Raw genomic sequence first — 17,936 nt, forward strand, 5'->3', positions numbered from 1 at the left:
AGTTTAAATTATCCAATAAATTTTGTTCTACTTCACGGTTGTGTCCCACTTGTTGATTCTTGACAAAAAAATTAAGTTTGAAGCCTGAAATGTGGCGAAAGGTTGCAAGGTTCAAGGGGGCCGAATACTTTTGCAAGGCACTGTATATGCAACAATATGTGCAGCAATAACAAATTGGAGTCTATGTGTGCTGCTTAAAGATGAGGAAGTGTTCACTTCAGTGCGCTTATAGCGAATGAGAGCCTGATGGTGTGTGATCTGGTGCTGAAGTTCAGACTGCGCTTCAGGCTCAGTGTCTCATTCTGCGTGTCATCAGACTGACAAGTTTCTCTCTCACAAAAGGACAGAAAGGAAGAGTGACACCATGATATGTTTATTGAGAGGCTTTGGATAATAGAAAAGGTGGCGGCTACAGTTGGAATGTCACAACCATTGACAAAAAAAAAACATTGACTCCCTTTTCGAGACGCGCGCATATACACTCACCCTCAAGAGTTACAGCACGCACGGGACAAGACAGTTTCACAGTTTTAACAAGTTCATTTATACATGGAAAAGTCACAGTTACATAAGTCTGGGGGTGATTTACTTTTACAAGGCAACAAAAAAGCAAGATCTCAATAATGAAATCATGTTAGAAAATAAAACATTTTTGCACTTGTTATTAAATCAACAGGGGTCCAGATGGACTGAATGTTGACATTGGATTTTAGGAGGAAACCGTGCAAACATTGTGTCTGGACACCAATGGAGGAAAGGCAGGGAGATGTAAGGAGGACACCATAACGTCTGTAGAGGAAGGATTGAATTCATCTTGCAACCTCTTGTTATACATTTGTATATGATCTCTCTTACTATACATATGCACACTTAAGATTTACAGAACTTGATCCAGGAACATTTAATATAAATGTAATTCCAGGTCAATCCCTAGAAGTCTACAAAGAGCTTCTCTGGTATGTAACCTTCAGCAAGGTTTTGCAACGATGACGGACGAATAAATCACACATGGACATTACCACAGACGGTTTGACTGGAGCAGTGGCTGCCCTTTTTCCATTTGGTCTTTGAAATTCAACACCCGACGTGTTTTGTCCTGCTTGTGTCGAACACACTCAAGAGGGTGCTACATGCTGTGTTACAACAAGGTCATCAAGAGCCAAAAACAACAACAGAGCCTCGTAATGGTCTTCATCTTGTCTTTGGATAAGAATGGGCTCAGGTGGCAAAAAGAAGCACTGCTTTTGTGCCTTTAAAACACCTACTGGAGCATAAACACGTTTTCATTTTTTAAAAAACAGATTTTGTTTACGCAACAGCCTTGCATGCTTTGTAAATATTGCTTCTGAGGAGCAAACTTCACTGAAATAGGAAAGGATGAAACCAGTGCACCAGTGGGACCTAGTATGGTTGTTTTGTTTTTTAGGCAGACTGTTACAATAGCAGCCACACAACCGCACAAGCAAGCCCTCAAGTTACACCGTTTTTTTTTTTTTGTGTGTGTTTTTTTTTTGAGACAAGACTGAGAAAATGAGGATGGAAAACAAAAGAGAAAAATACAGTGAAATATACGGCAAGAAAAACAAGTGATACAGGCTTGTTTCAAATCCGGATTGTTAACTCATTGGGTGCTTTGCTAGTTCCTCCCAGTTCAAATGGATCTGGCATTAGTTGCAATCAGTGGCATTGAAATGGATTGGACGTCTACGGCCGTCAATGGTAGCCAGTGTTAAAACCTGTGTATGCGCTTTATAAATGTAGACGTGAACAGACACAAAAACAAATATAAAAGGTTGGAAGAGATGTGGTGAGACCATGTTAATTCGTAAAGTTAGGAGAATGAAGTCATAATATTACAAAAGTCTTAATGTCATGGGAATTATAGAACATTGCAAGGAGAACTTTGCATTTGACAAGTACTTTCTCAGGAGACATACTTCCATTCATCAGGTAATAGTTGCAAAAAAATAAATAAATAAAACTCAGAGGACTGAAATTCAACATGTTTCAATGTTAAAAAACAGACAATCTGACTGCCAATCAATTTGATGATATTTGATATAGAAAAACAATGAGTATTTTTATATGTATGCAGGTAGTCCCCGACTACGTAAATTCGACTTTAAGACGCCGGAGTCTCATCCGCCATTTTGTCTACAGTCGTTTTTTGTTTTTTTTTTGGTCACGTAACAGTAGCCCCTTTCAAACTTATATCTCGCTAAATTCCGACGCGCAATTTACCTGTGTCATGGACTTCAGACATAGGTTGGACACTTTGAGACTTGTGCCGTGTTGACAACTCGGCGCTCTCTGTGCGGGGAGGTCCTTTTCGGTTGGCATCGGCAACAAAATAAAACACATTTTCAAAGATTGTCCGTCTCGTCCTTGGCTCTAAGATCCAGTACCAAATTACTTTCGTTATGTTTCCAGTTTAATCTTGCAATTTCCTGTTTACCATGTTGATAATTGCAATGTATGTTTACCACTTTTCGTCTTTCCTGCGAAGAAAAAGGAAATAACAATCAGTGATATACGCATCATCAGCCTTTGCGCAGTGACCAGGGAATTAACTGGCTGCTTTCATACATGCCGCATTCCGGTTAAGTCCCAGACAATATACTGGGACGTATGCGTCAGCATATGTCTGAAAGGGGCTAGTGGCTCATCCAGCCTCCTCTCAGCATTGATGGTAGGTACAGTATCTTATGCTTTATTTTGTAAATCTGACATATAATACATGTTTTTGGATAGTTATATTGAGATTTAGGGGATTCAATTTTACATCTACATATGAAGTTAATTCGTTCCAGGACCTTTTTTGTAAGTGGAAATGGTCGTATGTCGAGCAGGATTTTCCAATAAGAACACATAATAATTCCAATAATTCGTTCCACAGCCCGAAAACCTACACTAAAATCCTTAATAAATACTGCTGGTATTATTAACCTAAAATAAATAAATTATATATAACAATCGGAATAATAATCAGGTTCTAATGTGGCAGATGTGTTTTTCGTGCCGTGTGGTTGACGTGTCAGTGAGACAGTGAGGGCGGAAGAGATTCTAATTTCACTTTTAATGTCCTGTAGTAGTTTGCCTCAACTGCGACGGACAGTAGGCGTGGTGTGTTGCACAAGTTCTGAAAACATGACGAAGCTGGCGACTTCCTTGCCGATGTCACAACAATAATAAATGTCACCTTAAGACTAAAGACTTAAGACTGGTGAACGGAGGTCGGAGGAGAACCATCGAGATCGTAGATATTTCACGGCCGAATTGTTGAGCCAGTCCACGGATGTGCACACCACGCTCATGTTGTTCTATGATTTCCATCTTCGTTTTAATGGTAAGCGGCACTTTTTTCCTTTTTTCACCACCTGCACTTACTTTCTTGGAATCCATGTTGATTTCTCTCACAACAAAATCCGCCGTGCGTCTGTCTTGCGGGAAAAAACAAAGAAACTGGCGCTGTCATAAACCGTCGTATTTCGAGCATGTCATCGGATGTAGAAAAAAAATGACGAGTCAAATTTTACGTCGCTTGTCGAAAAGATTTTGTCGAAGCAATCGTATGTCGAGGTACCATTGTATTTAGGGGAACTTAAATGGTTTATTCCGACTTACGTGAAAATTCGGGTTAAATCGGCAGCGTAGGAACGGAACTCGTTCGTAACCCGGGGGCTATCTGTATATATTTAGGAAACTTCTTCTCTAAATTAATTATCTGGAGGTGCAACAAGATGGCAGCAAAGTACTTCTTTGTCTAACAAAATCTCATTTCACTTCATCTTGGTTCCTTACTCCAAAAATGTCAATTAATGGCGGCAACAAAATTCTATTATCAGTTTGGGTTGAGCACAAAAACTTCAATGTATTTTTTATAATCTCACAGCATATACCGTAATATTAATGTCATCGAAGATCTATTCAGCTATATAGTTATTATTATTGATTGATTGATTTTAGCATATTCAGTAGTACCTAAACTAATTCATTCCAGGACCTGGTTTGTATGTCGAAATGGTCGTATGTCAAGAGGGATTTACCCATAAGAATACATTATAATTCGATTATTTTTTTCCACAGCCCAAAAACCTATGATAAATTCTTAATAAATACTGCAGGTACAATTACAAATAGCAATTACACATAGCAAAACAAATAAATTATAAACAAATAAAATAAATAAAAAGCATTTTTATTGTCAAGTGAACTTATAGAAACTGGCAAACTGAGGTCAGAGGAGATATGAAGAGAATATGCGACGTTCTGCCGTCTTGCGGGAAAACATTATCATTAATCGTCATTACTAGTATTTCGAGCATGTCGTATATATCGAGCCGGACGACGAGTCAAATTTTACATTGTATGTCGAGGTACCACTGTAGTACTTTCTTTTGCCAAACCACAATCTGCAAACATTACCCTATACATTTTTGTTCGAATATTATGACTTCACTCTGGTTATTCCAATATTTTGATAGTCCTCTAGTGCATCTTTCTTCAGTTGATATGAATGTATGCACAAAGGTGGAATTCCTCTTTTAAACTTTCTAGCAGGCAAAAATCACCTTGACCCAATTCCAGCTGAAAAAAACACAAACACAAAGCATGATGCGTCACTGAGAGTGTGCACGGCGCCACCTGCTATTTAAAATAAATGTGTGCCACAATGCACAAATTATAAGTTCAAAGCTGTGAAAACACTAACATTCGCAAAGTAAATTGGAAGACAAGAAAAATCGATATGGACACCCATATCAGCTAAGCTCTGTGGTTTGAGGCTAATCAAAGACTAATTTAATGGATGAGTAACAACAGTGTCAATCAAACCCTCACATAAGCAACTGTCTTGCAAAAGTTGAATGATGAAGTGAGGGTTTCTGCATCACTAGCATCCTTCAAATTACATGTGATGTGGGAAAAGCTCTCCAAAAGCCAGCCCACATTTGCTTTCAATGTGTTTGTAGGACAGTCAAGGTCTTCTATTTAGCACACTCTACATAAGACGCTGATCAGAAAGCTGTCACGAGTATGAGAGGTGCCAGACAAGATTACTATAAATAATGGATGCACTTGTTGCGAACTCAAACAGACCGTGGCCTAGCTTTTGAAGCAAAGGCGGCTAACTACACTCGTGGCACATTTGTTTTGAAGATCATAAATCATATATTATTTTTAATGAGTTCTTGGAATATTAAAAAGACTGGATACAGGCTTGTTTCACACCCGTCTTTGTTGTTTTGAGTGTTTGGCAATTAGCTACACGTTGATCATAGTGATTGAGACATAAGCAAGCATTAATCTTGAAAGGTTGTTATTACACACACGTAGGGTGATGATCATTTGAGAGATAAAATGTTCCAAGTTCACAGTCGAAATGGTAGATCACAGTGGCCAACAACAGTTGCGTTTGTTTGTTGTGTGCTGGTTGAGATAACTGTGTCTGTGTGTTCTTCCTCCAATGTTTAGCACTGACTCTCTATGTGTGTGTGTGCGTATGAGCTTAAGTGATGGAGCTTGATTCTCACCACTGGGAAATCTCGCTCCCACAATGCACTGGGAGCATCGCCAAATGTAGCTGTGGCATCAGCAAGGAACCAATCACAGCCTGAATACTGAATAACAAAAAAAAAAAAACAAAAAAAAAAAAAAAAGAGTTTTTCATTTTCCTGTTCCTTTTTCAAACTCCAATCTAAGATCACACATGCCATTGTTGTGCAAACTGTCAATATAAACCAGTAGCAAAAATTAAGCTCTCTTTGTACTTGTGTATGAAGCGCATCCACACAGAAATCGACTCTGTAAAATAGATTAACAAAGGTCGCACAGGATGGGGAGAGACTGTAGGATCTTTTTTGTCTCGGCACAAATCATAAATTTGTAAGAAGGTGCTTGTGTTTTTTTTCTCAATAAATTATCACTTTTTTGGAAGAGGGATGTGGGGATTATTAAAAAATACCATACTTTCTCTATTTAGTTGTCGTGTGAATGGAAAATAGCATAAGTCACAAAAAAGGTCTTTTGTTGGATTTTTTTTTTTTTTTTAAACACTGCTTGTTACATGACTAGAGGAGGACAACTTAAAGACCCATTTCAAGTCAAGAAATGCACAAAAAAGCAAAGTGCTCCTATTCAAATGGGCCTCATCACAAAATGACTCAAGACTCACTGAGGTGTTAAAACTCAGTGATGACATCACTTGGCACATCCGTCGCAAGGGTACTTTGGAGAAATCAGGACTGCGTGCTACGCTTTGACTGGAATGTGAGCCAAAATCTACTCTCTAAAAGCATTGTTTGTGTTCGGGATTACATTGGTAAAATGGATGAGTGTTGGGAAAAGTTAATTAACTTCCTTATTGAACAGAACACCATTGTTAAGGCAGGCGTCATGGCGTGCTGCTGTAGATTGATGGTCTGGGAATACAACTAAAACCTCGAGCGATACTTGTGGTGGTAACATCAAATCTTCGTGTATTGTTTGCTTGATCGCAGTGAGGAAAGTCTTCCATTCTCGGTAGCCCTTCTTTGGCGGGATTGGGAAAAAAATGTGGGTCTTTCACCACTTCAGTGCCAATAATGGTCCAGTCCAGAGGTGGATTGTGAGACTGTCCACAGTAATCGCAACAAAGAATTGGAAAGAAGCTGATTGGCCCAATGAAATATAGTCAAGAGTTACTGTGGTTCCAGAAACCTGTGGCTGGTTTCCCACAATTGCTGCTGAATTAGGGGGTCAAATGTCAATGGTGTCGTCACGTCTCTGCCTCCATTGGCCCAGTAGCCTCCTCCACACTCACCCTCCAGTGCCGGTGACAGAGCAGCGAACAAGACTGTGGCAGCCCCCTCCGTAGGGGTCTGTGAAAATAAAAACATATTCAGGCGGACTTAAAAAGTGTCTGAATTTACAATATCTTTCAATTTATAAGACAAGGCTTGGTAATTTCTTTTTTGTATGTGTCACAAGCTCCAAGTTGAGGTATGAGTATGTTTCAGATATGCTGAGGCACGTGTTATGTTGGTGAATGTTGTTTCCTTCAGCTGACCGAAAGTTGAACCATGTCTTTCAAATATTTAGGAACAACTTTAACTTAACCCTTATTAAAAATAGTAAGTACAATACCATTCAATTTCTAAAAATCAAGCATAGTGTTAATATTCAATATGTAGCTTAGAAAAATAAAGCATTTGCCATGTGTTTCCCTAAATATTTTGGCCTACCTCACCAACGTACAGTGGGGCAAATAAGTATTTAGTCAACCGCCAATTGTGCAAGTTCTCCTACTTGAAAAGATTAGAAAGGCCAGTAATTGTCAATATGACCTCAGTCAGTCACAATCCAAACTCCACTATGGCCAAGACCAAAGAGCTGTCGAAGGACACTGGAGATAAAATTGTAGACCTGCACCAGGCTGGGAAGACTGAATCTACAATAGGTAAAACGCTTGGTGTAAAGAAATCAACTGTGGGAGTAATTATTAAAAAATGGAAGACATACAAGAGCAGTGATAATCTCCCTCGATCTGGGGCTCCATGCAAGATCTCATCCCGTGGCGTCAAAATGATAAGAACAGGGAGCAAAAATATATTGAAAAAGAAATCTATTCTATGATGATGGTCTTTGGTACGGATCTTTGCTCAATTCTTCTACTTGTCAGATATCACAAACAGATGGAATGAAATGCATTTACTTGTGTGTGTGTGTGTGCGTGCGTGCGTGCGTGTGTGGGGGGGGGCGGCGAGGTGTGCGTGAGTTTGTGTGTGTTTTTAGGTCTCTCATAAAAAGCCAAAGAAATTACAAAACCAGTATCATTTATTCTTTGATGCTGGCTGAAATGAAGTCTAACGAGAGGCGTTGAGGGCTTATGAGATACTACAAGTCATACAGTGGGGCAAATAAGTATTTAGTCAACCACTAATTGTGCATGTTCTCCCACTTGAAAATATTAGAGAGGCCTGTAATTGTCAATATGGGTAAACCTCAACCATGAGAGACAGAATGTGGGAACAAAAAACAGAAAATCACATAGTTTGATTTTTAAAGCATTTATTTGCAAATCATGGTGGAAAATAAGTATTTGGTCAATACAAAAAGTTCATCCCAATACTTTGTTATGTACCCTTTGTAGGCAATAATGGAGGCCAAACGTTTTCTGTAACTCTTCACAAGCTTTTCACACACTGTTGCTGGTATTTTGGCCCATTCCTCCATGTAGATCTCCTTTAGCGCAGTGATGTTTTGGGGCTGACGTTGGGTAACACGGACTTCCAACTCCCTCCTCACCCTGTAGCGTCAAAATGATAGCAAGAACGGAGAGCAAAAATCCCAGAACCCCACGGGGGGACCTAGTGGATGACCTACAGAGAGCTGGGACAACAGTAACAAAGGCAACTATAAGTAAAACAATGCGCCGCCAGGGACTCAAATCCTGCACTGCCAGACCTGCTGAAGAAGTACATGTCCAGGCCTGTCTGCGGTTCGCTAGAGAGCATTTGGATGATCCAGAAGAGGACTGGGAGAATGTGTTATGGTCAGATGAAACCAAAAATTTTGGTAGAAACACAAGTTCACGTGTTTGGAAGAGAAAGAATACTGAATTGCATCCGAAGAACACCATGCCCACTGTGAAGCATGGGGGTGGAAACATCATGCTTTGGGGCTGTTTTTCTGCAAAGGGACCAGGACGACTGATCTGTGTAAAGGAAAGAATGAATGGGCCATGTATCGAGAGAGTTTGAGTGAAAATCTCCTTCCATCAGCAAGGGCATTGAAGATGAGACGTGGCTGGGTCTTTCAGAATGACAATGATCCCAAACACACAGCCAGGGCAACAAAGGAGTGGCTTCATAAGAAGCATTTCAAGGTCCTGGAGTGGCCTAGCCAGTCTCCAGATCTCAACCCCATAGAAAATCTGTGGAGGGAGTTGAAAGTCCGTGTTGCCCAACGACAGCCCCAAAACATCACTGCTCTAGAGGAGATCTGCATGGAGGAATGGGCCAAAATACCAGCAACAGTGTGTGAAAAGCTTGTGAAGAGTTACAGAAAATGTTTGGCCTCCGTTATTGCCAACAAAGGGTACATAACAAAGTATTGAGATGAACTTTTGGTATTGACCAAATACTTATCTTCCACCATGATTTGCAAATAAATTCCTTAAAAATCAAACAATGTGATTTTCTGTTTTTTTTCCACCCAAATTCTTTCTCTTATGGTTGAGGTTTACCCATGTTGACAATTACAGGCCTCTCTAATATTTTCAAGTGGAAGAACTTGCACAATTAGTGGTTGACTAAATACTTATTTGTCCCACTGTATATCAAGCAAACAAAAGGGCACTTAATTGCAGATAGTCCCCGGGTTACGACGTACCCGACTTATGTAATTTTGACTTTACGATGCTGCAATCTTGTTTTTTTTTTTAAAAAAAATATTTAATAATGTTGGCTTTTGTTTTGTGATGCATGCTTTTATCTAGGCGCAAGAAGCGTAGAGCAGATAGTACTAATGGCACGCGAGTAAGAGCGCATGTCCACACAAAGAAGAAGGTATTTGTGCACAAGCTTAGCTCATTGTCTAGCTAGGACTTTGGTCGAACATCTTGGCGAGGACAGTACTTTGAGATTTAGGGGTATTAAAAGGGTTAATTCAAACTTGCGCGAAAATTCGGGTTAAGTCGCCAGCGTAGGAACGGAACTCGTTCGTAACCCGGGGCCTATCTGTATTCATGTATTTAGGATTAAACGCCCTTCATACAATGTTTTATTCCATTAAACCTGCCTATACCTTTTAGCTTTCTTGTTGCCATGTGCTGACTTACCTGCATTAACTACTAAATATTATTATATATTTTTTTTGCAAATACACATCACTCGCTGTTTAGCTGATTGGTGTGGCATGCTAACTTTTTCTTCAGGTTAATTACTCGATTGCAAATTAAACCCCAGCTTCTTTGAATGCCTCGTTATTATCATAAATCTTACTGTTACAGATTTAATATGTTGTGACAGGCGAGAAAAACTGTTTGTGCATTGCGACATTGGCGTGAATGGTGTATGTGTGTGTCTGCGTGTTAACAACTGGCATGCATGAGTGTGTGTGATTAATGTGTTTGTGTATGTGGGGCAGAACCATCCCAAAGGTTGTGCTCACAGGCAAGTCCCTGTGACAATTGCAGTTTGAGCTCAAACACGCACACAAGTCTCCTTACATTAAGTCCTGAGAACATTAACAGCAGCCTGTGGCCAGCACTTGAAGCTACGCAAGGATCGTTTTCAAATTTAACGCAATGTGAACGGGGTGCCTTTTAAGGAGCACTTTTATTTTCCTGTGATGTACTCACTTTGTAAAGTGTGCACCCAAGTTCCTATATCCATGAAAATAAGCTGACAATATTATAAACAGGCATCGTGACTGATGCAACATTATGGGAATCTTGAGTGAAATTCCACAATAAAGAACCATCTGTTTTCCAGGAAACATAAATCTGTAGAAGCAAGGCTTCCTGTATTTTTCCGTTATTGTTTTTTTAGAGATAAGAGTGAAATCTTAAAAGTCAAACAATCTGTTTCGGGACACTGCGCAATCATACGAACCTTAACGCATCAGCAGTTTTACGATAGATTCTGCGATCGAGGCTCCACTGCGTGTCATCATTACTATTTTCACCTACCTCATTCTCATTCTGGCCAAATTCCAAATTGCATGCATTTTCAGGTGGCACTGTACAAAATCTAAAATATAGTGAGGCAAAATCATTAAGCTGACCTAGGCTCATAATTCTGTTAATTGTTTAAAAGTGACTTATTAAACCCTCAATCTCTGAACTGTGATTCAAATGTGTTAACCAGTCATACAACACTGAGCCATTCTGTAGCATTTGCCTTCAAAAATTTAAAAATTGTACCTAAATGGGACCCCACCTTGAAGAGCAAGAGGGACACAATACGATGTGCCAGGCGTAGGGGTGTCCACAGGTGCCGGTAGAGAGAAGTGTCCACCATGCCAGGATCCACAGCGCACGAACTCACTGGAAAACCACCCTGCTCCAGCTCCTGGTGGAGGCGGGAGCTAAACAAGAGCTGCGCCAGCTTGCTGTGACAATACGCTCCGTGGGCTGAATAGCATTGTCTGCAGAGCAATAACACTGTCAGACATTTACACTCATCTCTGGTTGCATTTGACATGCTGAAGAGGAAAAATATGACAATTTAATGAGACTTACCGGCTATTCAAATCATTTGGTCGGATCTGGCCGTTTCGATGCGCAGAGGAGGAGACGTTGACCACGCGAGAGAAATTCCCAGATTTGCCGCTGAGCTTCAATGTGTCCAAGAGCAGCCAGGTTAGCAAGAAGTGGCCCAGATAGTTCACACCAAAGTGCAGTTCAAATCCGTTCTCGGTACAACCTTCAGGAACTAGCATGACACCTGCTACACATAGAAATAAAAACGTGATGCACATTTGTATTAGCTGAATTCCCCTGTGGGGCTTTATCAAAGCTAAACAAAAGGCTGTTATTTGAACTGTGTTTGGACCATTAAGTATGCATATTAATAGAACATGTCGTGTATCCTCTACCACAAATGGAGGATGCTCTACCCTCTGTCTCTCATTACATATTGATAGATTGTATACACTCACTCGTCACAATATTGCATATCTGCTCTGTCAAAAATGCACGTTTACAAAAAGGTATTCAAAACAATACAGCTTGGTCCAGTGTCATTTTGGGCAGCCCTTTTAATTTTCATCTTAGTCTTTTAGATGGTAATACTTAACTCATTCACACCCAGCCATTTTCACCGGAGCAAGGCCCTTCGCTCCCGGCCGTTTTACTGGATTTTGACTGATTTTGCAAGGCCCACAGAAAATTCTGTTCTATTGCTATATGAACATGGAACCCACCAAAAGAAAGATTAGAATCTCTTCTTTCAGCAGAAAAAAAGTAAGTTCAAATCTTTTTCCATTCTTTAGACATCAGCATTAGAAAATAGCTTAGTTTGAGCAATTTTCCAATTTCTGATGAAAAAACGAAGAAAATGAGCTTTTTGTAAACGCAAAAATTTCAAACATAACTTTGACTTTAACACGGCTATTTTTTGCTTCATTGACATCCCAAACATCTGAATAACGTTTTACTTTTACAAAATAACATGAACAACCAGCCAAATAGAGCTTTTGATAGCAAAGTAAGAATTTATTCACACTTACCTAACTGAGAGATGACGTTTGGTGGCTGCGACAGCGGTTAAACTTTTCCCTCATTCCCTACTGTCTCGTAAAGATGGATTTTTTTTAATAGCCTTTTTTTTTTTGTGATGATCACTGTCTCGTTCGCCTGGGGAACTTGCGTTCCTAGAGGGGAACTGCTTTGGTTGTGCGCGTTTCCATGCAGGACACTCGAGCGTGCGAGGGACCTCAGCAGCAAGCCTGCGGAGAGGCTCTGCTAACTTAATAGCACTCACTAATAGACCCTACTCACATGACGTCACAACCACGCCTCCGCGCCATATTGTCCGTCAGCTCGTCGGGTTTAAGCATTACCGCTACGTAAATTCCTCCTATTATGGCGTGTTTTTCTGCTCGTTAACATTAATAATCAAAATGGTGAAGGCGTGTGTGGCGGTTGGTTGCAATAACAGAGAAGATAGACGGACAGACTTGAAGTTCTACCGTATTCCGAGATACCCGGAGAGGAGAGCGAGATGGACTGCTACAATTTGACACGAAAACTGGGCACCAAACGATCACTACAGATTATGTAGTAGTCATTTTATATCTGGTAAGATGCATTTAATATATATTTAGAGGGTTCTGGGCTGACAACCACAATTAAGATCATTGCGAGGCTAATCGCCGACAACATACAATTTCAAATTCAAGATGCTTATTTCTTCCACCATCATTATTTTTTGAATAATATTTAGCTGGTACCAAGTGAAAGAAGTTAAACAGGTGTGTCCAAACCTTTTACAAAGGGGGCCAGATTTGGTGTGGTAAAAATGCGGGGGGCTACCTTGGCTGATTTACATAGAACAATATGTTTAAACACATTTCAGCAAGCCCTTCTGTGTGTCAAATTTGCTTTATAATTTTTTTAATTCATAATTTCGACAATCTCGTCTTTGTGGCGTTCTCTTTCGACACTCGGCGAAATATCGCTGCTGTGAAATTAAACTAGCTTCAAGTTGGTATAATTTCTCCCTGCGTATCTTCCCTGTAATGTTGTTGTACATGTCAGCGTGTCTTGTTTGGTAATATTGCGTCACATCGAACTCTTTGAAAACAGCGACTGTCTCTTTGCAAATGAGGCAGACACAGTTGTTGCATGTTTTATTGAAGAAATAGTCCAATATCCGCCTATCCTTGAAGCGTCGGCCATCGCAGTCAACTTTTTTTTTATTGATTGTCGCCATTTTAGAAAATTGGAAGGGTCACACGGGGTAATGTTGCTTACAGTGCTGCTCTTAAAGTTTTTCAATCTTTCGTGAGAAGAGGCTGATTTTGCGTGGACAAGATAGTTGTAGATATCAGGGTAGCAGATGTCAGGCAGAGAGGGCGAAGACAGCGGGTCGAAAAATATCGATTTAGGCATCAAATATGGATCTGGCGAATGGATTGACTGAAGCTTTTCCACATAACGCCTTTATGCAACGCATCCAATGAGTTTACAGCGTCTGAAAGCACCGGGGCTTCCATGAATTGCACTATAAATTGCACGACAAATTGAAACCATTGAGAATACGGATAAACACTGACGGACAATATGGCGGCCGGATACAGCAACATGTCATTCTGTGACGTTGGTGAGTAGGGTCTATAAAGTTGTACTGTTTGAATCGGGTTGGGGGGTCTTACCAAATGTGCTACTGCCCTCCAGTGGCCAGTTTTATTGCTTTAAAATTGGATTTGAGGCTTGTTTTTTGTTTTGGAGATAGATCGGAAGCTCTTGATGCTTCTTGTTAAAAAAACGCAAAAGACGTATAAATACGTCTTTGGGACAGTGAAGCATTTAAAAATAGAACGTATTTATACGTTTCTGGGAGCAGATGAGTTAATAGTTTTAGTCATTTTTTAGTAATTTCAAAGTATGTTCATCTTTGTCCAGTTTTAGTCAACGAAATCTCATACAAATTTCGTCAAGTTTCAGTCGACAGTTACTGAATGTTTACGTCTGTAAAGTTCCAAAGTTTTATTCCAAAAATATATTAAGGTTTCTAACTATAGTTGTCTGATTATAGCTTTTTAACCGATACCAATATCCCGATATTGGTTATCCAAAAATCCGATACCGATTTCAAACCGATACCAATATATAAGATTGTGGACTTAACACATTATGTCTGATTGTATTGTGATGCCCCACTGGATGCTTTGATAATAATGATGCTCACATAACAAATCTCAAGCATCTTAGTTTAGAGACATCTAATGGTCAGTAAGCATAACTGCTGTGCTAAGCTGTGACAAAGGCAGAAGGCATCTCTACATTGACTTTGAATGCAACATGCATATTGGCAAAAACCAATAATGAAAAACCAATTTCAATATTATCCGATATCATTTTAAAATGCCTTTATCGACCGATATTATATTATCGGCTACCTGATAATATCGGGCAACTCTATTTCCAACAACGTAAAATGTACATAGAAAGATGAGCACTACAAGGACAATGCCAACTTTGTGTGATAATACACACGCAGCAAGAAAAGCAGTCCATTATTTTCAATTAAACCCACCCAGAAGCCACAAGCTGGATTTAGGGAAAAAAAAAAAAAAAAGATGTCCGGTCGTTTAAGAGGATTCTCACCACGCTAAGTTGATGCTAATGCTAACGAAAATGCTATGCAAACGTGTTGGGTTACATTTATTGTGTGATGATCACTCAGCACAGACCCATAAAGGCTAAAGCAACATTGCATATTCTCTCTTGCCAAGATAAGAAAACAAATCATATCCTGTGTTTCTAAACAAGCAAGATGGAGTGCAGCCTAGCTTGGAGCACATCCTAACCAGGGGTGAAAGTGGGCCAGAAAGGTCAGGAACGCAGTTCCGGTATAAGATTCAGGGCTCGAACGCAGTTCTGGTATAAGATTCAGGGCCGGAATGCTGTTCCGGTACATGGTGCTTTGATTCCGAAAAGATGACAGCAACTGTCAAAACGCTATGTAAAAAAAATTTTTTTTTTTAAATGGTAAGCTGCCACACATGCATTTCATCTCCAAGAAGAAAACAATCTACCCACATCAGATTTACATACACAAGTGTTAACAACAAGCATATTAAAGTGCTTGTTTAGCGTCATCCGTTTCCACCAATATTTAGTATTTATTTTATTCCACGGACGGCATGGAGGTTTCCCGAGCTGCGGCAGTTATGTTAGTCTGACGATGATGAGTCACGTCAATGTACGAATGCACACAGCAAAGGAAAACGCCTAAATTTATTTATCCGTTCATTTGGCTGACATACCGACATGTGATCAGCAGAGATAGTTAGCTCTGATTGGTTCAAATGTGCATGTTTTCTGTAACAGCAAAAAAAAAAAAAAAAAAAAAAAAATTCTCTGAATTCATGCGACAAAAAAGGGCAATGCAACATAAAATGGATCAAATCTTTATGAGCAACGAAAGAGTTGAGGAGGCTTATTTATCATATTTAGTTTTATTTGCTCTGATGGGGAGGTTAAGAACATCTTAGCTGTCAAGGTGCACTTTGGACTTATATTTGTTCATATATGTTAGGCTACTTATTAATTTCCTTATGATTTAAAAAAGTCAATGTTTGCGCGATCTTCAAAATATATTCCATTTCACTCTACATAATATAAGTCATTTGTACTTATTTTTCTGAATGTATGTTACTTATATCTAGGGTTGTTCCGTTCATGTTTTTTTGCTCCCGATCCTGATGGTTTTAGTTTGAGTATCTGCCGATCCCGATATTTCCCGATCCGATTGCTTTTTTTTTTGCTCCCGATTCAATTCCAATCATTCACGATAATTTTTCCCGATCATATACATTTTGGCAAATCATTAAGAAAAAAAATGAATAAAACTCGGACGAATATATACATTCAACATACAGTACATAAATACTGTATTTGTTTATTATGACAATAAATCCTTAATATGGCATTTACATTATGAACATTCGTTCTGTGAGAGGGATCCACGGATCGAAAGACTTGTGACTTTGTATATTGTGACTAAATATTGCCATCTAGTGTATTTGTTGAGCTTTCTGTAAATGATACTGTAGCCATGCCCAAATGCATGATGGGAAGTGGAACCATGACTGTGCGTAGTACTACCAATTGATATATCTTCTCTGCGTTGGGAAATAACATAAGGTGTTAAGAAAAAGATCAATTGCTACCTTGCTTCCCCACATTGCTTCCCATGATATTCCTAATCGAAGGGAGAGGGATTGTAAGGCTTTAGCCAATTAAAAAAAGGCTCCAAAGGCTGCCTAAATTCACTCTACTCATTATAGACCCTACTCACCAACGTCACAGAATGACGTGTCGCTGTATCCGGCCGCCATATTGTCCGTCTCTGTTTAGCCCTATTCTCAATGGTTTCAATTAGTCGTTCAGTTTATAGAGCAATTCATGGAAGCCCCGGTGCTTTCAGACGCTGTAAACTCATTGGATGCGTTGCATAAAAGGCGTTATGTGGAAAAGCTTTAGTCTATCCATTCGCCAGATCCATATTTGATGCCTAAATCGATATTTTTCGACCCGCTGTCTTCGCCCTCTCTGCCTGACATCTGCTACCCTGATATCTACAACTATCTTGTCCACACAAAATCAGCCTATTCTTACGAAAGTTTGAAAAACTTTAAGAGCAGTACTCTAAGCAACATTACCCTGTGTGTCTAAAATGGCGACAATAAAAAAAAAAAAAAAAGTTGACTGCGATGGCCGATGCTTCAAGGATAGGTGGATATTGGACTATTTCTTCAATAAAACACGCAACAACTGTGTCTGCCTCATTTGCAAAGAGACAGTCGCTGTTTTCAAAGAGTTCGATGTGACGTAATATTACTAAACAAGACGCTGACAATTACAACAACATTACAGGGAAGATACGCAGCGAGAAATTATAGCAACTTGAAGCTAGTTTATTTTTTCACAGCAGCAGTATTTCGCAAGAGTCCGAGTGTCGAAAGAGAAAGCCACAAAGACGAGACTGTTGAAATTATGAATTTAAAAAAATAATAAAGCAAATGTGACACACAGAAGGGCTTGCTAAAATTTGTTTAAATATATTGTTCTACGTAAATCAGCCAAGGTAGCCCCCCGCATTTTTACCACACCAAATCTGGCCCCCTTTGCAAAAGGTTTGGACACACCTGTTTAACTGATGATCCGTACACGAGGCCAGCTTCTTTCACTTGGTACCAGCTAAATATTATTCAAAATGTAATGATGGTGGAAGAAATAAGCATCTTGAATTTGAAACTGTATGTTGTCGGCAAATAGCCTCGCAATGATCTTAATTGTGGTTGTCAGCCCAAAACCCTCTAAATATATATTAAATGCATCTTACCAGATATAAAATGATTACTACATAGTCTGTGGTAATCGTTTGTAGCCCAGTTTTCTCGTCGAATTGCAGCAGTCCATCTCGCTCTCCTCTCCGGGTCTCCGGGTCGGAATACGGTAGAACTTCAAGTCTCTCCGTCTATCTTCTCTGTTATTGCAACCAACCCCCACACACGCCTTCACCATTTTGATTATTAATGTTAACGAGCAGAAAAACACGCCATAATAGGAGGAGTTTACGTAGCGGTAATGCTAAAATCCGACGAGTAGACGGACAACATGGCGCGGAGGCGTGGTTGTGACGTCATGTGAGTAGGGTCTATACGCTGCCTTTTATCTCTTTATATAGGTAAAACGGCGCCATTACAGATTGAGCGCGACAATG

At 39.7% G+C, this 17,936-nt stretch overlaps 1 protein-coding gene across 5 annotated transcripts in view; it reads right to left on the reverse strand.

Annotated features, from left to right (window-relative positions):
• Positions 1–353: 353 nt before the first annotated feature.
• LOC130926738 (dehydrogenase/reductase SDR family member on chromosome X-like) overlaps positions 354–17,936 on the reverse strand; it is a 77,921-nt gene continuing 60,338 nt past the window's right edge. For 3 of the 5 annotated variants that reach the window (XM_057851871.1, XM_057851872.1, XM_057851868.1), the window contains 3 exons: positions 11,222–11,429; positions 10,920–11,127; positions 354–6,857 (listed from right to left, as the gene is read on the reverse strand). In XM_057851871.1, coding sequence (XP_057707854.1) covers positions 6,678–6,857; positions 10,920–11,127; positions 11,222–11,429 — 596 coding nt within the window. In that variant the 3' untranslated portion in view covers positions 354–6,677. Of the gene's footprint in view, positions 6,858–10,903; positions 11,128–11,221; positions 11,430–17,936 lie in introns of all 5 variants that reach the window. The other 2 variants (XM_057851870.1, XM_057851869.1) reach the window with 2 other exon arrangements.

The sequence above is a fragment of the Corythoichthys intestinalis genome, chromosome 12 (assembly GCF_030265065.1).
Source record: "Corythoichthys intestinalis isolate RoL2023-P3 chromosome 12, ASM3026506v1, whole genome shotgun sequence".
NCBI classification, from domain to species: Eukaryota; Metazoa; Chordata; class Actinopteri; order Syngnathiformes; family Syngnathidae; genus Corythoichthys; species Corythoichthys intestinalis.